The sequence below is a fragment of the Gadus morhua genome, chromosome 8 (assembly GCF_902167405.1).
Source record: "Gadus morhua chromosome 8, gadMor3.0, whole genome shotgun sequence".
Classification (NCBI taxonomy): Eukaryota; Metazoa; Chordata; class Actinopteri; order Gadiformes; family Gadidae; genus Gadus; species Gadus morhua.
In genome coordinates, this window is record NC_044055.1 from 20,898,709 (window position 1) to 20,924,740 (window position 26,032).

The 26,032-nt window shown below is 44.5% G+C and overlaps 4 protein-coding genes across 11 annotated transcripts in view; all 4 read left to right on the forward strand.

Annotated features, from left to right (window-relative positions):
• Positions 1-640: 640 nt before the first annotated feature.
• On the forward strand, positions 641-5,959 carry crsp7 (cofactor required for Sp1 transcriptional activation, subunit 7). The gene is made up of 3 exons (XM_030364478.1): positions 641-937; positions 2,137-2,211; positions 2,306-5,959. Exons 1-3 carry the CDS (start codon positions 866-868, stop codon positions 4,088-4,090), a joined length of 1,932 nt encoding a protein of 643 aa, XP_030220338.1. The 5' UTR covers positions 641-865; the 3' UTR covers positions 4,091-5,959.
• A 1,217-nt stretch (positions 5,960-7,176) lies between these two features.
• Positions 7,177-14,950, forward strand: cnn2 (calponin 2). Its single transcript, XM_030364493.1, has 7 exons — positions 7,177-7,416; positions 10,194-10,315; positions 10,501-10,567; positions 10,796-10,933; positions 12,070-12,186; positions 12,765-12,911; positions 13,644-14,950. Exons 1-7 carry the CDS (start codon positions 7,360-7,362, stop codon positions 13,953-13,955), a joined length of 960 nt encoding a protein of 319 aa, XP_030220353.1. The 5' UTR covers positions 7,177-7,359; the 3' UTR covers positions 13,956-14,950.
• Positions 14,951-15,347: 397 nt separating this feature from the next.
• Positions 15,348-17,367, forward strand: rps15 (ribosomal protein S15). The gene is made up of 4 exons (XM_030364495.1): positions 15,348-15,478; positions 15,862-15,947; positions 16,395-16,629; positions 17,205-17,367. Exons 1-4 carry the CDS (start codon positions 15,476-15,478, stop codon positions 17,316-17,318), a joined length of 438 nt encoding a protein of 145 aa, XP_030220355.1. The 5' UTR covers positions 15,348-15,475; the 3' UTR covers positions 17,319-17,367.
• Positions 17,368-17,823: 456 nt separating this feature from the next.
• dpp9 (dipeptidyl-peptidase 9) overlaps positions 17,824-26,032 on the forward strand; it is a 17,923-nt gene continuing 9,714 nt past the window's right edge. For 2 of the 8 annotated variants that reach the window (XM_030363471.1, XM_030363476.1), the window contains exons 1-13: positions 17,824-17,982; positions 19,044-19,132; positions 19,332-19,573; positions 19,897-20,009; positions 20,870-21,043; positions 21,537-21,708; positions 21,992-22,102; positions 22,471-22,599; positions 22,792-22,853; positions 23,058-23,158; positions 24,387-24,564; positions 25,000-25,159; positions 25,489-25,568. In XM_030363471.1, coding sequence (XP_030219331.1) covers positions 19,077-19,132; positions 19,332-19,573; positions 19,897-20,009; positions 20,870-21,043; positions 21,537-21,708; positions 21,992-22,102; positions 22,471-22,599; positions 22,792-22,853; positions 23,058-23,158; positions 24,387-24,564; positions 25,000-25,159; positions 25,489-25,568 — 1,578 coding nt within the window. In that variant the 5' untranslated portion in view covers positions 17,824-17,982; positions 19,044-19,076. Of the gene's footprint in view, positions 17,983-18,040; positions 18,864-19,043; positions 19,133-19,331; positions 19,574-19,896; positions 20,010-20,869; positions 21,044-21,536; positions 21,709-21,991; positions 22,103-22,470; positions 22,600-22,791; positions 22,854-23,057; positions 23,159-24,386; positions 24,565-24,999; positions 25,160-25,488; positions 25,569-26,032 lie in introns of those variants that run through there. The other 6 variants (XM_030363473.1, XM_030363478.1, XM_030363474.1 and 3 more) reach the window with 4 other exon arrangements.

The window sequence follows — 26,032 nt, forward strand, 5'->3', positions numbered from 1 at the left end:
AAGCTGACATGATGAGCAGACTTTCCTGAAATCTGTATCTTGCAATGGCTGTATTGATTTTGTAATTTTGAGATTGTAAATAAACCATATATATCTTTATAGATGTATATTAGTAAATTGTAATGAATGTGGGAATAAATACAGTAGTATATCCCTATCACTTTTGGGAATAAATATGGGCAATATCTCCATCTGCTGGATGAAAGAAAAATAATAATAAATGTATATTATTACCACCCTGAAGGCAATTGCAGTGCAAATATATTTATTTCGCTAGGTTGGCTATTAAGTTTTGTCCGGATATTCAACTAATCATGTTTTTGTCTCATGTACGAATATTGACAGTGAGTGATAGTTGTTTTTCTGTAAACAATACCATGAACACTGTGGCCAACCAAATATGCATACTTGTTTAGTGGCATCAACATATGGCCACTGATGCAAATGCCACTACGACAAAATTGGCCTAGAAACAACTCGTTTTAGAGCGGTCTTCTGCAACTGGCATCCCCCGAGAGTGTGGGTGAACTCTGGGGGCGAACCTGCTTGGCGAACAGCAGCAGCGGTGATATTTACTTGCCTACGTGCCCACGTCAGAGACACTCACCACATCCCAGAATGCAACTCGAGGCCGTCAAAATCCAGCAGCTCGTAGTGGTTTACTAGAGCGCCGAGCAGGCGGACGTCGACGGTAAATACGGGGCACATCTCACACTCCATGTGACACATTACCGATCCTTAACGCGAATCGGCAAGAATTATGCTGCTCGGCACACTTTCATAACGGGCTTTTGAGTCTCTAAAGCCTCAACATTTTTCATTTTGGAGGATTCCTCCCCATCCTCCGGGTCGTACCGAACAGGCAATGACAACGGTCTCGGCAACTCCGCAGCAGATGAGGGACCGGCTGCTGAAGGCCGTCGACAGTCACAGCAATGTAAGTAGGCTAGCGAGCTAACGTTAGCTTGCCTACAGCCCCTCTAAACTCATGCATGTTAGGCTATTAGCAAACCAGCTGCAAATCAGCTAAGATTGAAGTAAACACGTTCTGCATTGTACACGACACTACAGTACAGAAGAGTTGTTCGACGTTGGGGTTATCCCCGAAGGCATAACGTTGGGCTATTTGAGATGACAGCTCGTACGCTAGCAACAGCGTTACCATGGTTAGCGTCTGGGCACTTTAGCCGCATTTGCGTCTAGCATGCTATCGGTTAGCCCCAGTAAACGGGATAGGCCTATATCATGGAAGAGAGCGGTTTCGCTGTAGCGATATTGGTTTCAATACATTTAAAGTTTGGTGATGTTAATTGATATGCTCATGAACTCGCCTGTTAAGCTGAGGTCGCATCCCTTGTTGGCGGTAGATGTTACCGGCGGTAACGGCTGTGGGAGCGCGCGGCGGGTTACTTTAGCCGAGTTCCAGGAAATAGTCGCGAGCTTGATATCCAAGTCAAACATCAGCGTCAACGTATTTGCTAACGGCTAATGCTAGCTAACAGTTAAATGTGTAAATGTAAATGTTCCAGATGACTTCACCTCTGACTCGATGTAACCCTTTCAACAAGGCAGCCCTAAGCGATGCTAAGCTACAACATATATTGGGCTTTTCTGCGTTGACACATAGTTCACAAGCTTCAAACGACAGTCTGAAGACTTCAAGCTAACTTCTGCTAGCTCACTATTAGCTGCTGATACTCGGACGTTTAGCTTCAGTCTTGGTCTCAGTCAGAATGATTCTCAACGCAGAGAATTGATATACATTTACAACATTTATTTGATCTTCTTTTCAAGATAGCTATATTTTAAAGAAAGAAAAAGCCGTTCAAAACATAAATGGGAATTACAATGCCATTTCCTGCTACAGATGGTCAAGCAACCAGTGGTTTTGATGTGCTTTGCCCTCTTGTTGTTATACAATGGTACAATTGGCTTCAGAGGCTTTATGGCCAGTGAACACCCAATTTATTGTCCGTCCTTCAAGTAGTTTTTGTCTAATTTGATCATGAAACACACACGTTAACGCTAGCTGGTTTGTTAGTCCCGTTTGGTTGTTCATACCTTAATCCTAATGGTGGCATAAAACATGCATTGACACTTGCAGTATTTGGTGGTTTTTTATCCTTTTGCCTGCAGATTTGCAATATGGTGGCGGTCTTGGAAGTAATTACCTATTTGGAAAAGTATCCCATCACCAAAGAAGCACTTGAGGTAAGATCCATCCCAAACTTTGTGATTCTTTTTTTATTTTATTTTTTATGGAGCAATCATAATCAAAGGTTTCTTCTGTATGGGTCACATACAGGAAACTCGCCTAGGAAAGTTAATCAACGATGTGCGGAAGAAAACCAACAATGAAGACCTTGCAAAGCGTGCTAAGAAGCTCTTGAGGAACTGGCAGAAGCTGATTGATCCAGGACCTGCCGAGACACCGACACGTGGACCCGGGGCCCCTCCTGCCTCTACAAACGGAGGCTTGCATCCCTGCCGGACAGATGCCCCGTCAGCTGCTGCCCCCCCTGACGTCTTGGTTGAAGGCAAGGGCGTCCCGGATGTCAAAGTCAGAAACGATGTTCATAACACTTACTCGCCCAAAGCGGCGAAATCGAGCAACCGCAAGCGGCGGGCAGAGCAGAGGGATGGCGGCGTGCACTTGCCAGAAAAGATATCGAGGATGGCTTATGAACACTCTCTATCGCCTCCGCTCACCAACGGCACTGCGAGCAGTCCCGAGGCGCTGCTCGAGCAGGAGGTTGTTCCATCTCCTGACAGACCGCCGCGGACGGATCATCTCGACAATGACAAACACAACAAGATCCCCGTCAACGCGGTAAAGCCTCGCCCCAGCTCCCCCGGAGTGGCAAAACTACCGAGCACTTCTTCATTGATCAAGGTTGCCGTGATGCAGCAGCAGGTCAGAATGGAGGACGGGGGATGTGGGGTAGGAGGAGCGGGAGGTGGAGGATATTATCAAGCTAAAAGCCCACGTGGCGTCACCACTAGTCCCCGGGGTGTGAAAGAAACTATGACCAAGCGCTCTTCTGCATATGCACCAAAAGGTGTCCCCAGCCCCACGCCGCGCGGCTCCCCTCTGCCTTCGTCCCAGCCCGCGGCGTCGCTAGCCCAATCGCCTCTTGGCAACAGGCTGCCGCACCCTTCCTACAGGTCTTCTGCGCAGTGGGCCAGTACTTCACAAAGCTCTTCTTCGTCTCAATGTCCCCCGCATGACTCGTTTATAACACTGGAATCACCGTCGATCTCCCCGCGTCCCTCCCAGCACAGCCCCACCCAACTCAGACCGTCCGCCGAGGCCACCGCCAGCATCGTGGTCGCCGAGGAGACGGACGGACCACCTCTCACCCCCTCGGAGAGAAAGAGGAGGAAAAAGTATCGGTCGAGGGACTATGCTGTTAACCTTGATGGTCAGAAAACGGAGGACACTGTTAAGCCTGTGCGCTTAAAAGAACGCAGGATAACCTTTGATCCTGTGACGGGCCAGATCAAGTCCATGGTACACAAGGAACCTTTTCAGACGGAGGAGGCCGGCGTGCCAGACTCTGCAGAGTGTACAAAGAGGACTGAGAACATTGTGCCCCAGACCCCGGTGCCTCCCTCAGCCCCTACCTTTGGACCGGCCGCCGCCCCTCCCTTCGCCTCTGCCCCGCCCGTTAACCCCGCCCCTGCCCCTAACCCTAACCCTTTCCAACAGACAAACTGGAAGGAGCTTTCACGGAACGAAATTATCCAGTCTTACTTGAACCTCCAAAGTAACATGCTCACGTCCTCGGGGGTGCAGACCCCCAGCGCGCACTTTTTTATGTCTGAGTATCTGAAACGGGAGGAGCCCGGTGTCAAGGAGGCCAGGGAGATGCACGTTCTGCAGAAGGACAGCTCGGTGGCGCATCGGCCCGGCGTGAGCGGAGAGGTGACGGACACGGAGCTGGACAGAATACACACGCAACACTGGCCAGGGGTCAATGGTTGCTATGACACAAAGGGTGCCTGGTTTGACTGGACAGAGTGCATATCGTTGGACCCTCACGGGGGCGAAAGCAGACTGAACATCTTGCCATATGTTTGCCTAGACTAAAGAGTTTGAGAATGTCACTTTTTTCCACCCCCCCCCCCCCCCCCTTGCATCCCACTGCGAACGAGAGTACTTCATGGTTCTGTTTATCCACTGTGAGCTCCAGGAAAGCCAGACCTGCTTAAGCATATTTAAGCCTAGCCCCTTTTTGTTTCACTTTTGATCAGTTAATTAGGTATAGAAAGATTTGAAAAAAGCTAAATGCAAACGGTTGAGTTCTTTAATACCAAGGGCTATTTATGTTATATATTTTTCAAAGGTGAAGCAACAGGTGCAGGGTCTTGCTAACCTAGAAGGCACAATGGAGTGTGTGTGTGTGTGTGTGTGTGTGTGTGTGTGTGTGTGTGTGTGTGTGTGTGTGTGTGTGTGTGTGTGTGTGTGTGTGTGTGTGTGTGTGTGTGTGTGTGTGTGTGTGTGTGTGTGTGTGTGTGTGTGTGTGTGTGTGTGTGGGGTTCTCTACATGGTAAGGCTGTGGTTTCGGCTTGCCTGTTTTGTATGGTGCCTAACTAAAGGTTTGAGGAATTAATCTAGTACAGGGTAGCTTGGCCAGCCCTGTACAATGGTCGCTCCGGCATATTTGGCAGTTACAAGAAGCTTTATTTGAGATGTATAAAAAAACATTTAAATTATACATTTATGTTCTACGTCTATTTATTTTGACCAGTACTTTGTTTAAATGGGTTTATCAAACATGTTAAAAAAAATAGGTTTGTTTTGCTGTTTGCATCACACTGTTGTCCGCCTGATCTGTAATACAAAAATCCTAAACAAGCTTCCCCATAGACCTGGTGACCGTCCATTTGGTTCCCAAACATTCCCTACGTCACGCTTCATTTCTCCTGCTAGCCTATTCCTCATTATCCATTGCCTATCAAACACCCATGCCATCCAAATCTTTTCCTCCGGAACAAAACTACCACCTGTCCTTACTGACCTGGCTTTTTTGTTCGGTTCACGCGTCGTTATTCCGGTCCAGGTGGTTTCCATCTCCGTATAGGTCTTGTATCATGAATTAAGTATTACGAAAGGGGTGCTGGTCCGTAAATGCTTTGTAAAGCAGAGACGGACTTCCTTCCCTTCAGCAGACTGACTAGTTGAACACATTTTGGTAAACATACAGATTTGTAACCCCCTGTATGAATGTGTGCAATGGTTAGTTACTCAGGCAGTTTTATTAATAGCTCAACAATTGGTTAGATTCAACGACACTAGCCAGCCATAGAAAATGTTGTGTGCATATGATTGTTGCAGAATCCCTATTTCCCCCTCCCACCCCATTCATTTGGTTCTTCTTCTGTGCTTTACAACATGATACAAGTGGGAAGGAATGGTGTGCTTGGCGAAGTATGAATCTGTCACTCACTCATATGACTGACTAATGAGTCTATTGAGCTGGGTTGACACTCCTGTATCATGCCACTGTTTTTTTATTTTTTCTTCGCTGAACTGGTATGACTTTCGAGGTGTTTGGTCAGGCTCTGTGCAGTGTAGTATTTATCGTGTATGCTCTGTTGATCACCCCAACCAATGTGCCTTGGTAAAATGGTAAACTTGGATTTGCTTCTGCATAAAACACGCCTGTCCATGGAGCTGGGTTTGTGTGACAATTCCAAATTCCATGGTCAATAAAACACTGGTATATGCACCATTTGTTTGTTGTTAAAAAAAACAGATGCAGTATGGGTAAAAGAAAATTAAGACAATGAGGTACCACACAACAAAGCTTGCAATAAAGAAAAGTGCTAAAGTAAAGGGTGTTAAGAATCCGGTTTGACTGTGGTATGACTGAGAATAGACTCATGGGGGGCATCGCTATCCAGTGTCTAACAACAACTCAATTGTTTGAAAAATAAAAGATCTAAATCCACTGTTTAACATAGTTTTTTTTACCCGTTGTTGCCATCACGTTGAGGATTCTCAGTGATACACCTGTAGAGTGTCAGTACCGGGATCCTTCCACAAGGGGGTGCAATATGTTGTCTATGGTTTTTGACTATTACTGACCGTTTTTAATTGGTTTGTTTCTAGTACGAGCTTCTGTTTTAGGTCATAGTAATGCCTACCCGGTGCATGAACCTACATGATATTGAAAATATTAAGTTCCCTACTTGCAGGCCCTTATATCACCTGAAGCCATGAACTGCATCATTTACCAACGCTGTGTCTTAGTATCTTGGAGTGACTAATTTCTGGATCTCAATCACACAATCATATCGAGTCTAACTATGTATGAAATTAGTACTAATTAATTTAGTTTCACAACTAACTACTCGATCACACCAATAGAGGTCATAAGTGTGAGTTTTAAAGACTTGTTGTGCCTCCGCAATTCACAAGTGTTTTTATTGTAAGTCACTTTGGATAAAAGCGTTAATGCCCTGAATGTGGCATTTGACACCTGTGTCCCTTGCTAACCAAAATACAATTGTCCCTGTGTATTTGTTGGTTGGTTTGTTAAGCCTCTTGACAACTTGTCCAGACCAGGTTTAACCTGTTATGTCAATATACCAGCAGTAGGTGTGGACTATCTGTGATCCTCAAATGTTTCCTCAGCTTTTATAGTTGTGATAGGCCCAACTCCTGCAATATAATACGTTTTGTATTCAGATCAATCTATCACTTCCTCTCTTCTCACGTTTAGTCTACTAGGTCTTTAGAAAGAAATCATGCAGATAAACTCAAACTGCGAGTTTTTTTCAATTCATATTTAACATTCTTCCATTAGATTACCTTTAAAAAAAATAAAAAATCTAGGGTAATCTGTGCCTTTCGGTAGCCATGTGGCTTTGATGCAAAAATATTACGTCATTCAATTTCTCCAGAAGAGCATAGTCTGCTAGTCCGTCAAACCCTGCCAGTGTTGCCAGATTGGTCCAGATTTCCCATCCAATCTGGCAACGCTGAACCCTACTTCCCATCCCGACGGTGACTCAAGAAGAGCCCGCTTAGACGGCAGCGGCCGCTGTACGTCTGGCATGCTTGGATGGGACGGCCCATTCACTCCCACCTTCAGGAATTCGGGGAGTTTCATTCCATATAAGGACATTTTGATATCAATCACGACGTAAGCAAGAGAAGGGGCGGAGCCTATAATCGATTAGGGACGCGTCACGCTCCGAGGGAGCGTTGTGATTGGTGCACCCGTCAAAGAGAAAGTCCCCACGTTTGAGTCCGCTCGACATCTCATTGGAAGGTAAACTAAATGCGTTCAGCGCCATCGTTTCACTACAACTCACGAAGTTTTTGACTTCTCGCGAATCTAGCCGTTGACAATGTCAGCCTTTAACAGGGGACCTTCATATGGGTTTTCAGCGGAAGTGAAAAATAAGGTATGTATGACAGTTAGCCTAGAAGTACAGTAAAGTGTAATCATTTATTATGTATATTTAATATTTCTGTGAAACTTCAACTCACCCTCCCTTTGCAACGACAGAACGCTACACTGTCTTCTTTCACAGGACAGCACCGGTTAAGATCTTACGTTGCTTTGCGACCTTGGGATAGTCTTTAACCTGAATGAAACCATGTAAATCGCCTGAGCACACGCTTTATCCATGTTTTATGGGACGTAAACTTGACTCAGTGTGGTGGGAGTGGGAGGCACTTGAAAAGAAGCATATGGGCGGTGTCTTTTTGGCCCGGGAAGTGTGTCGTTGTGGCAAAATAGTTATTTTATTTTTTTCAACAATGTGTCCAATGTGCGTCCAACTTTTGTGTCTAGCTTTGTGATCCGTATTAGTAGATTATGTTGTCTTATTAGGGCCCTGGTATGTCCCGCATCCTTGTCATTGCCCTTCACACATTGTTCTGTGCTCATGCACTGCGGGACTGTGGCCTGGGAGGCTGTTTCTCCCTCCACTAAAAAATCTTTATCCAGACGGATCTAAGTCATACAAAATGGAGTGAATTCAGATGCATGTCATCCATGAGCATCTTGCTCAGAGACTCCTAAAACAATGAACACATCGGGTATTGAACCCGGAATTGCTCGGCTTCCTATGTTCCGCTAGGGTCTGGAATTATCCTAAAGTCTAGACTAAACCCATGTGTTGATCATTAACATTATTGTCTGTTTCCCTTATTCCCGACAACGTCTTGGAATGCAAACCTTTGAGAGGTTAAGTTCATCTAGTTTGTTTGGATCTGCCATCAAGCATCAGTACACATCCAGATCCACTTAAAATACCTCAAGATACCCAGTAGATAGGGTTACCGGTTGGCCACTGCCACTCACTTGATGTGGTAATGCTGGGTTTGTACATAATGAATAAATTAATGTATGGTCAAAGTAAAAAATAATAAAGTATGTATGCCTCGGCCTTTTCATGGAGGAACTGGCGTTTGTGGTAAATCGTAGCTGTAGTTTATTTTAATTGATTTTAATACAGGGATCCTGTACCTAATGTGCTACTCCAAACGTTCTGCCTAATCAGTCCAAATACAAAAGGGATATGTGTGAAGGGAGTGTATTTTTTCTCGTCACATACCACTGTGCCATTGGCCACCCAACTGATTTATACCTTTCTTTTACATTCCATGGCCGTGCCCTTGTATGGTGAAAGAGGGTCTGTCAAACCCCTTCCCAGATTTTTCCACCGGTCCTATATAACTAGATGGGCTTTGTGTAAAGCAAATATGTTGTATTTCCTTCCTTTGTATAAGTGTATTCCATCAAGGGCGAGACATTTTGAGCAAAGTTGCATTTCCGGTGCTTCGTGACTTTGGTTGGCCAGTGAAGCATTTGAGGAACACTTTTCCTTCCTCTGAATTCGGAAGCTCAACTGTAGGCGGATGCAGAACTAGCACTCAAACTTTAGACATTTTCTTGAACCTTAGACTATTTGGAATACATTGTGCCTATTAACACAGTCTGTGGTTTTGCCTACATTCTAGCAGCGGCATTCAAACTCTAGTGTAATATCACCATGGGTTGAAATTCCTCAAATGCGGCCTGCCGTTCTAAATTACATCTTTAGGATGCTTTGTGGTAACTTGAACTGGAAACATTTTGTTTTTAATAATGAGATAATTAAATAAGGGAAATATAATGGGAAGAGACCTGTCCCATTTTTTTTTTGTGCAATTATACAAAAGCCAAGGGCCTGGTACAACTTGGGGTTAAATAGTGTAGGCCTACAAACGATCCTCTAAGTCTTTATAGTTCAGTCTCTTGCTTGGACATGGGTATTTGTCTAATCAGGACCTCATCTTTTTTGTAAAGACTTTTTGTTTTATTTACCTTGTTGTATTGTGGGTTTTCTTTCTACACTGTTTTCTGAAAGTGTAATGAACTTTGACTCATCAGTAGAGTAGAATGTTCTAGTTGTATACGCACAGGCGATTATGCACTTCCTGAATGAACTGGCCTAGCCCAAGGTCGGACACACACACACACACACACACACACACACACACACACACACACACACACACACACACACACACACACACACACACACACACACACACACACACACACACACACACACACACACACACAGCTTCTTTCTTCGTAGAGAAAGTCAATAAATCGAAGTGAACAATGAAGCCCTCACGATGAAGTCTGGACCTTGTGTGTTGTGTTAACTTAAGGCTCGTAAAATGTATCCTGCAAACCTTTTTATTTGGTATCGGTTACTTTCTTAAGCCTCTGGATATAATGGAGGACTCTAGCCACCAGGAAGTCCTTTTTGTGGGACTCAGTTGGGTCTTGTCGTTGTCACACTTAAAACCCTCACAACGTGTACAATAACCTCCTACTCAGACGCAACATCACGTCTGGGGAAACTGGAATTAAGAGTTCGGCATAAAAGAAGATTATAGGCTCAAGGCTCAATAAAAACGTTTTCTTTTTATGAAGCAGTTATTAAACTAAGCTTTACAGGGTTTATCCTAGAAAACTGCAACACGATAAAAATACAATTTATTTTTTGTTCAGAACTACCGATCTCGAAATCTTCAAGCCTACAGCGACTTGTGCATATTATAATCCTCTTTCTGATGTCAACAAACCGTTTTTTTATTATTGCTAAATTCCTACTAATATTATAAGCAGTTTTTCCTGCGCCCAAACAAACTTATGTTCATAGTCTTTTTGGTCCCTCAGATTGCCCAGAAGTATGACCATCAGAAGGAGGAGGAGCTCAGGGTGTGGATAGAGGATGTGACCGGCTGCTCTATCGGGCCAGACTTCCAGAAGGGTCTAAAGAATGGCGTCACACTCTGTCAGTAAGTGTTCATCATAGTTTGTCACGGGTGGCTCTCCCACATATCTTGGATCCTCTTCACTGTGTATGGACTGTTGCCTCAAGTTATTAAGAAAGTGCTTTGGTGTTTTCAATATATCATGGACTCACAATAGAATGCCTCCCTTCTCCTGCTCTTCCTCCCTTTCCTCTCCTATATTGTAACAGGCTGATAAACAAACTTCAGCCAGGCTCTGTGAAAAAGATCAACCAGTCTTCCATGAACTGGCATCAGGTGAGTTACTCTTTTAAAAACCAACAGATTAATGATAACTGTTGCATCCTGATGTGTCTGTACTGCTTATAATGGATAATAGCTAAAGCCCCATTTTTCCACTTGGAAAACCTATCCAGTCCTAAAGTTTCAAGCCAAGTTTTCGGAAGTCTTACTCTTCCAGAGTCCTTCCTTACTTCTGTTTTAATTTGAGTAACAATAGGTTTTCCTTGGTTGTGTGTTTTTCAGCTGGAGAACCTGACTACCTTCACCAAAGCCATCACCATGTACGGCCTGAGGCCTCATGATATATTTGAGGCAAATGATCTGTTTGAGAGCGGCAACATGACGCAGGTCCAGACTACACTGTTGGCGCTCGCTAGCATGGTGAGAACCCCTATGTATTCCTGATGGTTTCACGTCTGGAATAACATTCCAGACGTCCAGTCAATGGAAATAGATATGGCGAGACCTCTCACGGTACGGACTTCAACACGACTCAACCAAATTTACTTTGAAGAACCTTTCATACAACCATGCAGCCTAAAGTTTAAAAACTAAATAGAGAATACATTTAAAAACAAGAAATAAAAACAACAAAAAATAATGACATTTTAAAGTCGCAATGTGTAACATTTCAACCTGCTCGTGGCTTAAAATTTATCATATAACTGAAATATTCTAGAAATCAAAAAGGCCGGCCAAGTATCTTCATAATGACGCCCCCAACCCTCCAACTACTTTTCCTCTGTCTACAAGAAGAGTGTAATTCAACATCAACATGTCATAGTTGTTGCTTAACTTAAAGGTTGGGTATGGGATTTGCGAAACGCCAGCAGATTTTGAAAATACACAACTCAAATGGTCCTACCCCCTCTCCTTCAACGCTGACTCCACATATTCCAAGTACATGGACGCGCAATCATGCACGAGCGAACATGCGCGAGAGCGAGCCATTAGCTAGTTAGCTAGCTCCAGTAGCTACCGCAGGATAGCAACAAACAGAAGCTTGCTCTGGGTCACGAGCTTTGACTACGTGCACGAAGGGGTCGACCGTTTGATTGACGTACTTACTGTCCAATGCCACTCGGTGGGTCTGGAAATCATTGGCTGGAGTTTTTCGAGCCCTGCCCTTTCCACAGATGAATGAGTTGTTTAATTGTCATGTCAGTACTTCTAACACAGTGGGTTATGATAAGGATTTCAAGTAATTTTGCAAAAATGGCCAAAAAGGAGGTAGTGTTGCCCTGTATTTTTCTCAGATAAACGACGCTAGGGTGAGCACACACTAGGGTGAAAGGGTAATATGTTATTGTGATGTTATCGAAAGCCACATTGCTACATTGTTTTGCAATATTGCCTGAGGTTTATGGCCTAATTACAATCTGCCAGTGGAAAAGGAGTTCACTGGTCTTGCTGTTGTTCTAGCTTACAGGACATGGGTCCATCTGGAAGGACAATGAAGTCCTAGTTCAGTAGTTGAGCACCAGATCCCATATCCACTCTTCGGTCTGCTTCCTCAGGCAAAGACCAAGGGCTGCCAGCCCCGGGTGGACATCGGCATCAAGTACGCCGACAAACAGGAGCGGGCCTTCGACGAGGAGAAGATGAAGGCGGGCCAGTGCGTCATCGGCCTGCAGGTACACACCGGCAGCCCTGCTCTCAGATTACTACTAAGTGGCTGAAGCCAGTGGCGGTTTCTTTGGCCTGATGCGAGGTCATCCTACACCTCCCTTCACCTGTCTAGATGGTTCACTACAATTGTATTTACACATCACCATTGAGACTGCTAATCACAGGCTTACTAAAATAAAACCTTTTGTGTACCTGGACTTTCGGAACACAACGATGGTATGTGATTCGAAATTTGTGCATGTGCAACTTGACACGTGCCTGCAAAGTTATGTGCCCTAGCGTTTCAAGTGAAACTGTTGCCTAACAATATGTCATGCTCGTCATGTTCCCTAGAATAAGGCGCTCTATTGTCCTCTCTCTAAGCCTCTGTTATGCTGATGTTTATACAACAGCTCATAGATGTGATCTGTTGTAGCGCAGGGGAGGAAGAAACACTATGACTGCAGTGTTTGACCCGGTGTTTACTCAGTCAAAATGTATAATTTCCCTAATTTAATGCTTCATACTTTGCCCTGATATTAATGCAATACTTCATGGTATGGCCATCCTCCCTCATATATCCTCCTCCTTTGTTTCATTTTAGATGGGAACCAACAAGTTAGCCAGCCAGGCGGGCATGAACGCATACGGCACCAGGAGACACCTGTACGACCACAAGTCCCAGACCCTGGCCCCCATGGACAGCTCTACCATCAGCCTGCAGATGGGCACCAACAAGGGAGCCAGCCAGGTGCACTGACCTTATTCATGATTGTTTTTAGGGGTGACAATGTACCTGAACATGGTGTTTGACGCCCAGTCTTAAGGTTGTGGGTTTGAACCCCAATGGCTGCAGTCTACCTTTGGCATCCCTGACCACCTCCTGCTACTTAATGACCTTTATTGAAATTCACTGCAAGCTGCTTTGGATGAAAGTTAAATAAGAATAATATGCATGTAAAACATAACCTGTGGGAATGGTTAACCTGGCTTTGATAATGTTGGCCTTGTGTGTTCCTGTGATCAATCTTCCTGTACTTTAGATGAGAAGATAGTGTGTAGGCCACATATAATCTTTTCAACCTAAGACTAAATGCCATAGCTACGTGTATTACAGGAGCCTCTGGAAGGCATGTTGAGACAAAGCTGTATTTATCGCCAAGTTTCTTGTATAGTGGGATAGTTTTAAGTATGCGTTACATGCATTTTCTTCCCATGACTCAGCATTAGCCAACATTTTGTTTGTTCAGCCCCGAAGCGAACTGTCGGCCCCCAACCTCAAAAGCAACTTACCCAGCACTACCCTATTTAGGGAAAAAAGTGACATCCAATCGCTATCGCCGCCATCCCTTGGTTACCGCCAGACCTTTGGCACTTCTCATCTAAGCATCCAGCTTCTTGTCTTTTTGTAGGACGCTCTTCTAGTCTACCTAGAAACCCTGGTCTAACTTTCATTCTGCTTCCCTCCCCTGTTCTCCTCCAGGCCGGCATGACCGCCCCGGGTACGAGGCGCGCCATCTACGACCAGAAGCTGGGAACAGACAAGTGCGACAACACCACCACATCCCTGCAGATGGGCTCCAACCAGGGCGCCAGTCAGAAGGGCCAGAACTTCGGCCTGGGACGGCAGATCTATGACGCCAAGTACTGCCCGGCGGGCGGCGAGGCGGCGGAGGGCGAGGAGATGGCCGGCAGCGCCAGGGAGTACATCCCCGATTACCAGGATGAAGGCTACCAGGGTTACCAGGAGGAGGAGCCGCCGCGAGTGTACCCCGACGATGGGACCGACTATTAGGAAGGGAGAGGGGAAAGACGTCCAAAGGAAGGAGGGGTTTGCTTGAAACATTCCAAATATAGAAGCTCAATGCATTCAACTTCTCCTAGGTTGTTTTTACACTCTGTGGTCATTAATTATGTTGGTAAAAAAACTGCCTCCCATTGCTACAATCATCCCAACGAGCTGTATTGTTGTATTGTTTTAATTTATAGTTTTTTAAGGCCATTGTCTTTTTGAGGGAATTCCCGCTGGGAATGCCAATGTTCCTAGTTCATTTTATTTTTTATAAAACTAGGGATTGTATAGTGAGCCAAAGACGCAGATCCTTTAATCAAAATACTTTACACTCCAGAAACCTGACATTACGGGGTTACATTTTTTAGTAGTCAAATCATGAAATCTCTTAGACCAAAGATCAAAACTGGCTTACTATTGTACTATTTGTGGCAGCAAAAACATAATAATGTGAATGTTACAACCGGTTCCATTTGTTCAGTATTTGTCAGTTTATATGACCCATGACTTTTTTCTACTGGTTAATCCGATGGGGAAACCAAAAACTGTGTTGTGGGAACAAAACCATGGACTGTGACATTCTGTCTTCACTCTCAGTTCAGTTTGTATTTTTTTGTGTTTGTTTTTTTATTAAGGAAATATTTTCCCTGTTTGTATAACCAGTACAACTGTAGCCCAGCTTGTTTTCTTTGGAATAAAGACATTTTGTCGGTTGGAAGGGCAGGCCTTAAAGTACTCAATGAGGGTTTTTAACATTCCAAGCAAGAATACTGGATTCTATGTGAACTATGCGTTAGTGGCATAAGGACCAAACATATCATTATATTACTATGAGCATACAATGTAATAATTTATGCCTATTTCTTACCTGGACTGTAAACATAATTTGATACTATAAATAGTATAAATGTGCTCAAGATCCGTTTTTTTAGATGATACCTGATGCCTTTTTGAGATGCAGTATATGCTTTTGACAATAAAGTGTTCTAAAAAACGAATTATCTGATTCTGATTGTTCTGTTCGTTTAACATGGAATTTCTTGAGTTTGTCCTTTCTGTAGATAAATGTGTATCACATGATTGCATATGTCAATGAGGATACAGCGAATAGCAAATTTTATAAATGATTGATTTTTTATCTTTGGTCATTTGGTAGCCTTTGGTAGTTTCTGGTATTGTTTTTCAAAGATGGAGTGATGATCAAAAAGGAAATAAATGTAATTCGGGAGATGATCACGTTGCCTCTTTTTATTACTTACTGTTAGATTCTTTGGTGAGTTCTAGGTGCGTTGTCAAGAGTTGTCTTGACTGAGCCCAATTTCCTCTTTTACTACTGTGGTTATATTACATCTAAAGTTAAACCAACTCGCTTATCATGTGAGATGACACCATCTGCTGGGCAAAAAATGTAAACACATGTGTAGACAGGAAACGTTAACCAGAGACCGGATGCCCAGCCCCACTCCCGCGATATTAGGTCAAACGAGACTTGGGTTGTTCTTTTCCCCGGAAGACCAGGCAAGATGGTAGGTGTATAGCCTTTCTGAGCATAAAAAAATCTATATTCATCTACACCCCATAATGCTTCCATAGTTCACGAAATTACCCATCCGTCTTGCTCACATAGTTACAATCAAACAAGTTATAAATTGTGATGAAAAACTCCAGCTAAATCCCTTTATACCACTTGGGCATCGTCCCAGTTTATAGCCGTGGATGGCTAAGCTAACTGGTTATTCCCAAATACCGATATTATGATGTACGATTAGACTTCCACGATGGCTCGGTGATCATTCCGGGTTTAATGCCTATTCGTTTGCGTGTAGTGTTGACGTACTGGTCAATGTGACTCTTTCCCCTGTGTCATGTGTGAATGTTTCAATGCTAACGTTACATGGATTCTCCATAGGCGGACGTTGAGATCAAGAAGAAGCGTACCTTCAGGAAGTTCACCTACAGAGGTGTGGACCTGGACCAGCTCCTGGACATGTCCTAGTAAGTATCCCATTTGCCTCATTAATGCAACGGGTCATCTGTCATCCTGTAGAACGAAGTGGACCAGCTATGGTGCAATGGTTGTCAACAGGACTAATCGAATCGAAAGTGGACAGTACATACTCATTCTGTAGTGAAATGTTTATAACTCGGGGACTAGTCTTCGACTACGACTTGTCAAGAATAAAGCATAAGTAAAGACTTTTTTTAGTAAACAATTATTAAAAGGTGTACACCACACAAAATAGATGGCTAGTAAATGCAGTTTCAATAGAAACGTCCTATAACTGCAGTCAAGGTCTGTACTTGTCATGCATCAATTATACAATGAGAACCAAAGTGAATGATGGATGCAGTACAATCATTGATGCCAAAAACCCCATGGTGACCTGATGCCTGTTCATCACTGTGTGATTCTAGTGCCCAACTCTCCTTTCTCCTCCCCAGTGAGCAGCTTATGCAGCTGTACTGCGCCCGCCAGAGGAGAAGGCTTAACCGTGGCCTTCGCCGCAAGCAGCAGTCCCTCCTGAAGCGCCTGCGCAAGGCCAAGAAGGAGGCTCCCCCAATGGAGAAGCCGGAGGTGGTCAAGACTCACTTGAGAGACATGGTCATCCTGCCCGAGATGGTTGGCTCAATGGTCGGCGTGTACAACGGAAAGACCTTCAACCAGGTGGAAATCAAGGTGAGACCTCAGAGGACGTATTCTGTTTTTGTTTCATGCCTGCATATGTCCAATGAAAATTCAGTCTGTAATGGGTAGTTTGAGTCATTCAATGTTTATGGTGGGTTGGGATGACACAAGCGACACAGATTCTGCATTAATTATAAGTATACAACTAGCTTTTATCAGGGATAAAGTTCCAGATTTGAACTGCCAAGTATCTACACATGGTGTAACAATCAGTCCTAATTCGACCTGAGGGAGATTGGTATGGTTGAACACATTAATAAAAAATGATAAGTACACGTGTGGAATGGGAATACATTACTGGTGTGATGCAAAGTCTTGGGTCTATCAAAGCCCAAACAATATGAAAATGTACAATGGATAGAAAGTTAAAAAAATATTACTATAATTAGTTTCCCTTGACATTTGGAAATTGTGTTTGATATAAATGAATAAAAGTTTGTTTATGTGTCTATAAAGCTGAAATGATTATGAATGTATTGGTTGTAGATAAGTGATATTTTGAATGACATCTACACGAATCAACATCCATCCTCTCAACACTAATCTGTCCCCCCTTCCTCCTCCAGCCTGAGATGTGTGGCCACTACCTGGGAGAGTTCTCCATCACCTACAAGCCGGTCAAGCACGGTCGCCCTGGTATTGGAGCTACACACTCTTCTCGTTTCATCCCTCTGAAGTAGACTGGCTGTTTTCGTTATATAAATAAAAATGGGCTCGCCACACACTTGACTCCTTTGCTTCTTTTGGTTTGAAATTGGAAACTTGAGAATAAAATATGTTACCGGATGATGCCTCAATGTAATGCTGTAGTTTGCACAATCAAATGTATTCACCATTTTCTTAATGATGGCAATTCATTAGTGGTTTTAGCTGTTCATAACATTTGTCCGGTTTATAAGGCAGGCTTGGTGACTAGTCATTTGATTTAAGAAAATAATTTGCTTCATGGGAATGTTTGAGACTGGCCACACGAGGAAAAGGATTAGCCACAAGTCGAGCGTTAAGTATTTTAATGTGGGTTAAAAACTGATAAAACTCAACTCGACGACGTGTTCCTACATCGATTACCAGCTCTACCATTGAACCAGGGTGCCAAAACGCAGCGCAGCAATGACGGCCCCATGGCTCTGCTCTGCCCGTACGTCAGTCAGTGCGGCCCTGAAAATGTACCGAATGCGTCAGCTGCTTAAGCTTTAGGTTCCGCCCCGATCCGAGAGCCAGCTACACTGCGTCTGCCCAGTATTGGGCCATGGATACTACCTTTAGCACTTGCATCATTTGTTTATTGATACCAAGCTAGGAAGGCATAGGGTTTTTTAGGGGGGGAAAACACTGGCCTGATTGGTAAGTGCTTCCCCTTTTTCAGATTGCTGAAGGATCCCCACTATTTGGTTGATTTAAAAACCCAGTAACCGTTAGCTGACAGGCTAGCTGGTGTATAGCCAGGCTAACGGTAGCTAGGCTAGCCGAGTGGAAAGCCCGAAATGACAGGCTAGAGCTGTCATGGATCATGCGAGGGATGTGTATTTTATGGATACCACTGGACACAGTAGCTTTCAATCAAAAGGAAATATGTATACGGTTCTATTGAGGCTCTCTTGAGTGATAACATCGCTGATCGCTGTTTATGCCGGCGTTTTAACCAGTGTGAATGACTAGCTGAAATTTGAGAACAAAGATTGGTTGTAAGCTATCGTAGCTAACTGTTAACGGTGACTGTGATTAACGTTTCATTCTGTTCTCCCTCACACATAACACACACCCTGCTCACTGCTGACTCCAACGAGGATATATATATATATATATAGCTGTACATGTATAGAGATGATATTTATATTATTTAAAAATATGTTTTCCTGAAACGAAAATGTCAGCTTTATTTAAATAATTGATGATTTCGATGATTAACTCGAGGCTATCTATCATATGGAGATTTGAAGCTGTTTGTGGACACTGAGGATGACGTGACTTAACGAGCTGTCAGAATCTGCATCTCGCCTGCTCACCGTGTTGGCCTTATAATTGTTCACGCGATCTAGTGAACCTCAGTCAGATTTCTGACCTTATTGTTGTGAATGTTATCCAGTCTACCTCAGATCTCTATCCAGGGTGTTGTTGTCAAAACCTTTCATGTCCTTAGTGAATGGTCCGATTGGTTGCTACCTGTCTCTCTTGTGATATTATTTAGCCTAAGAAGTCTTCTGCTTCGATTGTTTCTGTTGATGGTGAGTCAATTCTCAGAGGAACTGAAAAAGCCCATTTGTGAATAGTTATCATCCTCTAATGGATACACTTCTTAAACTATTTTTCCGGGAGAACGAAAAGCATTTCTACTCCCATTGTATCGCATCACTCTTTTTTCTTCCCCTACTCTAATTTTGGTTGCATACATTTGCTGTCCCTAGGTTGAGTCTTTAGTGAGGTGGGCTGACCAGTGAATGCATAGAGTCAAGAAGGTCAAGCTTTGTGACAATACAGAAGGTATCTGGAAAAGGTACAGTATAATTACCAAATTCTTGACTCATTGTTAAATTTCATTTGTTTTGAAACAGGCTTTTAGCAGTCGTCCAGCATTTGAAGCTACTGGACGGCTTCATTTAAATAGAAAGCTTGAGCTACTGCGCAATGTACATATGTCATTGCTGCGATAGCCCTCGTTTTGAGCGTTCAACACCTTCCATACTGTCCTACAGCAGCTGTGTCAGTGTGAGCATGGCAGCAGTGGACGGGCTTTCAGACAGCACGGAGGTAGTGGAGATGGAGGACGTCCCGTCTCAGTTCTACGTGGAGAAGCACTCCTGGGACGGCTTGCGGGACATTATCCACTGCAGCAGGAAGTACTCGGGCATGATCGCCAACAAGGCACCGCACGACTTTCAGTTTGTGCAGAAGAAGGAAGAGAACGGTCCCCACTCCCACCGTCTTTACTACCTCGGTTAGTTTCAATTTGACACGACCGTGCTAATGATGTCACATGAGAGCTACTTGTCAGTTTAACATACCCACACAAACCCCACTGACACCCCTCACGAACCCAACAACACGCACATGCATAATCTGAGTCACGTGTCTTTTCTGAGGATAATTTACCACGACTGAAGCATGACGAGGAAAACTGTGAGCACATTCAATCGCCCCTTTCTCTGATACGTTAGGCCCTCCAGGAGGGGTCAACAAATACATGATGGAGGGGGCAACATTCCAGTGCAATGCCCTCCGTCTTACACAGCCTACTGTTCCCCCATCTGCCCGCCCCAGGAATGCCTTATGGAAGCAGAGAGAACTCGTTGCTCTACTCGGAGATCCCCAAGAAGATTCGCAAGGAGGCCCTCCTCGTGTTGTCATGGAAGCAGATGCTGGACCACTTTCAGGTAAAGGAAAATTCTTCCTTTTCGCTTGTCCTCCTCGTCCAACACCGTAACCATGGTGACCGAACCTGAGTGTTTTCCCACAGCTGCTGCGGCTGGAATGTCTTAACAGTACAGTCTCACATTGGCCCTCTCCTCAGACCTGCTCGGGGAGCAGATTAGCTCTGTTATTGCGCCCTACAAGCTGGAAGATAGGAGGAGGGGTTCAATGGGTTTACTTTTCATTCTTGACCTTGTATCTAATCGCTCAAGTTTATTTATGTAGCTCTTTATTACGTTTACAGTATTACAGGGGCTTTACGGTTCTCCCACACTAACCCTAAGCCCTCCAAATGGCGAGTAAATAAAACACATAAAGAACACTGGAGCCTGCCAGGGAGGGCTGTGATTGCTATCCATGGAATAATGGCGAAAAACCAATTAACACAATGTTATGAAGACCGATTCATTAAACTCATAACCTGTCATTACAATTACCACAACACAGCAATGGATAAAACCTGTTAAAGTTTAGGGAAAAGACCAAACTAGAAGCAATTTCCGTTTGAGAAAACAATCAGCAAATAATAACATGTCAATAATGAATTGACAATCCATGTGGAGATAAGAGTAATCTTATAAACGCAGTTTGGAATCGACCAGGGGAAAGGCTGGTCGCTAACTTTATTAGCTGGGAGCAAAGATGATGACAAGCTAAAGAAAACTAATACAAATTGAGTTCCACACAGGTGGGCTGTTGAACCCATTTTGAGAAATAAACCATTGCCAGTTTGTCCTTGAGTGTTTATATTAGTCACGGTTTATATGATATATAGGCTGCCGTGGGGTGTTGCTAATGGATGAGGTTGTTGTTTTACCCTCAGGCCACCCCCCACCAGGGGGCGTACTCCCGTGAGGAAGAGTTATTGAGGGAGAGGAAGCGGCTGGGAGCGTTCGGCATCACGTCCTACGACTACCACGCCAAGACGGGCCTGTTCCTCTTCCAGGCCAGCAACAGCCTCTTCTACTGTCAGGACGGAGGCCACAACGGCTTCATTGTGAGTATGACCTGGCTGCTAAAGAGACTGACACAGAAGCCTTTAGATGAGGATAGTTCAGTGGCTAGGGTGTTGGACTCCCAGACGAAAGGGCACTGGGGGCGAACCCCAATATACACTCCTGCATCAACGGGCTGCAAGAGCTGCTGGTCCCGAGGCCAGAACACGAATAAGCTGTTGAAAATAAGATGAGATGAGGTCATCGGGCAAGATGTCTTCACATCTTCTAGTCATTAATGATATGTACACTGAATGTCGCATGCGATAAAAGCTGTATTAGTGAAACTAAATAAATGATGGGAAATGATTTGTTTTTAGAAAAATCTCAAGGTCCGAAATAAATGATGTACGATTTGTAAATAAGGCCATGTGTTCTTACTGTATTTCAACCAATCACTTTAACATGGGAGAAATAAAGGGGATTATTCATAACCTGTAGGTGGATCCATGCAGTTCTCTGGGACTGAATGTGTGTGTGTTGCGTTGATTCTAGCAGTCCTCTCCAATCAAGCCTGTGGAGGTGAAGACCCACTGCTCCGGGACCCGCATGGACCCCAAGATCTGCCCCGGGCACCCGGACTTCATCGCCTTCGTCAACAGCAACGACCTGTGGATGGCCAACATCAAGAGTGGAGAGGAGCGCAGGCTCACCTTCTGCCACAAAGGTAGCACAGCGCCACCATGTGGCCCGGGGTCCTGCTGCAGGCTGGGGGAGGCTGGGAAAAGAGTTGGCTACTTAATCATTTCTCATCACGAATGATTGAAGGACTTTCCTTATTTTCCCCCATGACATTCAGCTCAGACATTCAGGTCACTATTTAAACATTATGCAAAGTGTGCATAATGTTTAAAAAGTTTGTAATCAAATGTTTCCATGTGCTATGGCCACCAAATGGATAATAACTAATAACTCATATCTCTCTATCTTTCCTTCTTAAAATCTTCCAGGTCTGGACAACGTCAAAGAGGACCCCAAGTCAGCGGGCGTGGCCACGTTTGTCATCCAGGAGGAGTTTGACCGTTTCACCGGCTACTGGTGGAGCCCCTCAGCCACAGAAGGTGTGTGTCTGACTGATGTGGGGAGCGCCAAGCATGACTAGAGACCAGCTCTTCTTAGCTAAGAAGCCCTTAAGTAGTGCTGTGGATGCTGTGTCTTGCACTGGATCACTAATATTGGTGTGTGTGTGTGTGTGTGTGTGTGTAGATCTGTCATTAATCTCGTGCATTTCTATTTGTTTATAATAATAATAATTTATATTATTTTATTATATGACAATGTTTATATGTGAAGCCCTTTGAGTCTGCCTTGTGTATGAAAAATGCTGTATAAATAAAGTGGCCTTGCCTTGCCTTGCCTTTTGAGTGTGTGTGCCAATGGTCCCTCTCTGGGCTCGGGGTAACTGTGTGGGTGACCCTGTGTCTGTCAGAGCCCGACGGAGGGAAGACTATGTACCTGCTGTACGAGGAGGTGGACGAGAGCGAGGTGGAGATCATACATGTCCCCTCCCCTGCGCTGGAGGAGAGGAAGGCCGACGCCTACAGATACCCCCGCACAGGTTCCCCTCACTCATGCACAAACACACAGCTACACGCACACAGATGCACACTCTTCCTCTGTTTGTGCAACAGCAGGTTTCCATCAGGCAACGTGGACACGTGAGACAACATGCGAATCCTGGTCACATCCAAACCAAAACAGTTCAGAATGATTTGATTATAATGTTCATCTTTATCTCTTTATTTTACAGGTAGTAAAAATCCCCAGGCCACCCTTAAACTGGCTGAGATCAAGACGGATCACCAAGGCAGGGTAAGTGACCGCTGACAAACCCCTTTCCCCCCCCCCCCCCCCCCCCTCCATCTCAGTGGTGCTAATGGACGCTGTGTGTGTGTGTGTGTGTGTGTGTGTGTGTGTGTGTGTGTGTGTGTGTGTGTGTGTGTGTGTGTGTGTGTGTGTGTGTGTGTGTGTGTGTGTGTGTGTGTGTGTGTGTGTGTGTGTGTGTGTGTCCCACAGATCGTCAGCACGCAAGACAAAGAGCTGGTCCTCCCCTTCACCACACTCTTTCCCGGCACAGAGTACATCGCCAGAGCCGGCTGGACGACTGACGGCAAATAGTGAGTGACTGCGATGAGTATCAGGCCGGTAGAGCAACAACCCTCTTGATGTGCCGCGCCTATTCACAGATCCTTCTTCCTGTGACTTATCTTCACTAGTAACTAGTAAGTTGAGTCAACTCTCCGTGTAGTGGCCTTTTGCCAAGATTAAAAGGCCACTATAGGAGCGGGGTAGACGACGCGCAATCCAAAGAACAAAGTAGGCAATCCGATCCGATGTTCAATCAAAAATGCTTTATTAGATAAAGCTTCAAACAAAAATTATTCCTATACTTATTTGCCAACATTTGCGAATATTTGCGATTGTTTGTGGTCAAAAAACTGTCCCGCACTGTCTAACTCTCGTTTCTGTTACAGTCCCGCAGGTGAATTAAATCCCTTTAATTAGCTGAATGACTGCGATAATATAACTGACCTACTGGGGGAGCCAGACAGAATACAAACTCAAATTAACCATAGATATATAAATTATTATTGTTTCCATTTCATTATGCCATACTTCCGTTATGGCTCCAACACTCCGTTTCCCGGTACTCGGAGGAAGATAACAATAATTACTGTTATGAGAACACCTGTGAGTCACCCTGTTGGGTGAATCACACTCCTCAGTGATACGATCTATTGTCCCCATTGTGGTGCCGAAAGGTACTGGGTTTGATTCCCTAATGTCCGCATCCTAACCTTTAGCAATACTTGAGCAAGATGGTGAACCTGCTTATTAAGGACATGTACCTGAATCGGTTGAAAGTTGCTTTTGATCAAATCCTCTGCTAAATGACTGAATGGTCAATCGTTAATTGATAGTTTTCGACCCTTCACACAGGCAAAGTCTTAGGACAAACACCTGTGTTGCTCATAACACTAGTTATGGCTCAGCTACGATTATTATTATTATTATTATTATTATTATTATTATTATTATATTTATTTTTTATTATTTAAGTCTCAGCTTTCCTACTTGTGTTTCTTATACACCTTTTACGTTCTCTTATATTGCACTGTTGGAGGAGCCCAAGACTAAAGAATTTCATTGCCAGTGACTGCTCTGTAATTGTTGTGCATATGACAATTACACTATCTTGAATCTTGAATCTACTGTAATGTACCAGGGGCGCAGGTAGTGGACCCCTCTGTGAACACATGACACCTCTGTGAAAAGGATCCATGGACGAGGATGCTCAACATACCCGCCCTCTGTCCCCCCCCCCCCGTCCCCCCCCCTCCCCAGCGGCTGGGCAGTGCTGCTGGACCGCTGTCAGAGGAGGCTCCAGCTGGTGCTGCTGCCGCCGGCCCTCTTCATCCCCGTCACCGACGACCCCGCGCAGAGACTGGACAGCCTGCAGAGTCTGCCCGGCAACACGCAGCCCTACATCGTGTACGAGGAGACCACGGACGTGTGGATAAACGTGAGTCCGCCGGGCCCAGCCGCGACTGGAAAGAGGAAAGGGAGACCCCCATGAAGGAGATGACTAGATTGTAACCGCTAATCAAATCAGGGGCGTGAACAGATGAGCAACGGCGGGCCTTAATTAAATGATCTGCCTGTGAGCTGCTCTGTGCTCATTGGATCCTGCGGGCATCAACACAGCTCTGTAGGTCCGCTGATTATTTGTACACATTGGATGGTTTAAGGGGTTCCTTGATTTGGTTTTAATTAAATGATTCGACCATGCAGGACAAACACTTGACTGTTTACTTTTAATTAATGAAATATATTTTGGTTCACATAGTACATTAGTTCATCTGAATAGTTTCGCTTTGGTTTTAATAAGCGGATAATGGCCAAATAATCAATTAGTTTGACTTAACCGGTACCCTCCTTTTTGTTTCTCGCCCCACAGGTTCACGATATCTTCTACCCGTTCGTTCAGACCACGGACGAAGAGTTCACTTTCATTTGGGTCAACGAGTCCAAGACGGGCTTCAGCCATCTGTATAAAACCACCTCCCTGTTACAGCCGCGTTCCTACCACTGGGCCGGGGACTACCAGTACATAGAGGGTAGGACCACCTTCTCCCTGGTCCCACCAGCCCACTACCTGGCGTATAGCCGCCTTACTCACTGTTTCAGTTATTCTTACGTCTGTACATATTGATGTCAAGTCAGTGTTTTTGCTGTTGTGAGGTTTATGTTTCTACAAATATTTATATTTCCTATTTTGCTATACTGCCAGTGTGTTTTTTATTGAAGGTGAGCTTTTGTCTCAAGAATGCCATTCTATGACCTTGTTTAACTTGTCATTTGATTGATAATATGCTTTTGCACTCCCAAAGCCAACTGGTAGTTCAGAAAGTGAGTAATCCTGTCTCTTCTCGCTCTCTCTTTCCAGGGGATTTCAAATGTGCAATCAAGGAGGAGGTGACGCTGACGAGTGGAGAGTGGGAGGTTCTGGCCCGCCACGGCTCCAAGGTTGGAAGGAATTCAAATGAAGTAGTAATCAGCCCAGATGCGACTCATTTCTTTAACCCTTTTGTCTTGTTTCAAAGTAATCTGTTCTGCCTGGCACATATCCAGCCATATTCCCTTCACCTGAGCCTAGTAGAAGATTCCTGGATGTTTGTAAAGCCAGTGTCTCTTTTGACTCATTCTTTCAAATCAATTCAATTTTATTTGTATGGCTCGTAATCACAGTTCCTGTCGCCAAGGGCTTAACAGGCCATATATTTATCACCCCCCCCCCCCTTACCCTAGCCCCCTGCTGGAGGGCATTAAAGGGCACTCTGTTAATTTGCATGGAAGAAGTCTTGAGCAGGAGTGGGGGATCTTCCAGGGATGCTCAGAAGTGCAATGGGAGCCATAATTGACATGCATAGTAATACGTGTGTGTGTGTGTGTGTGTGTGTGTGTGTGTGTGTGTGTGTGTGTGTGTGTGT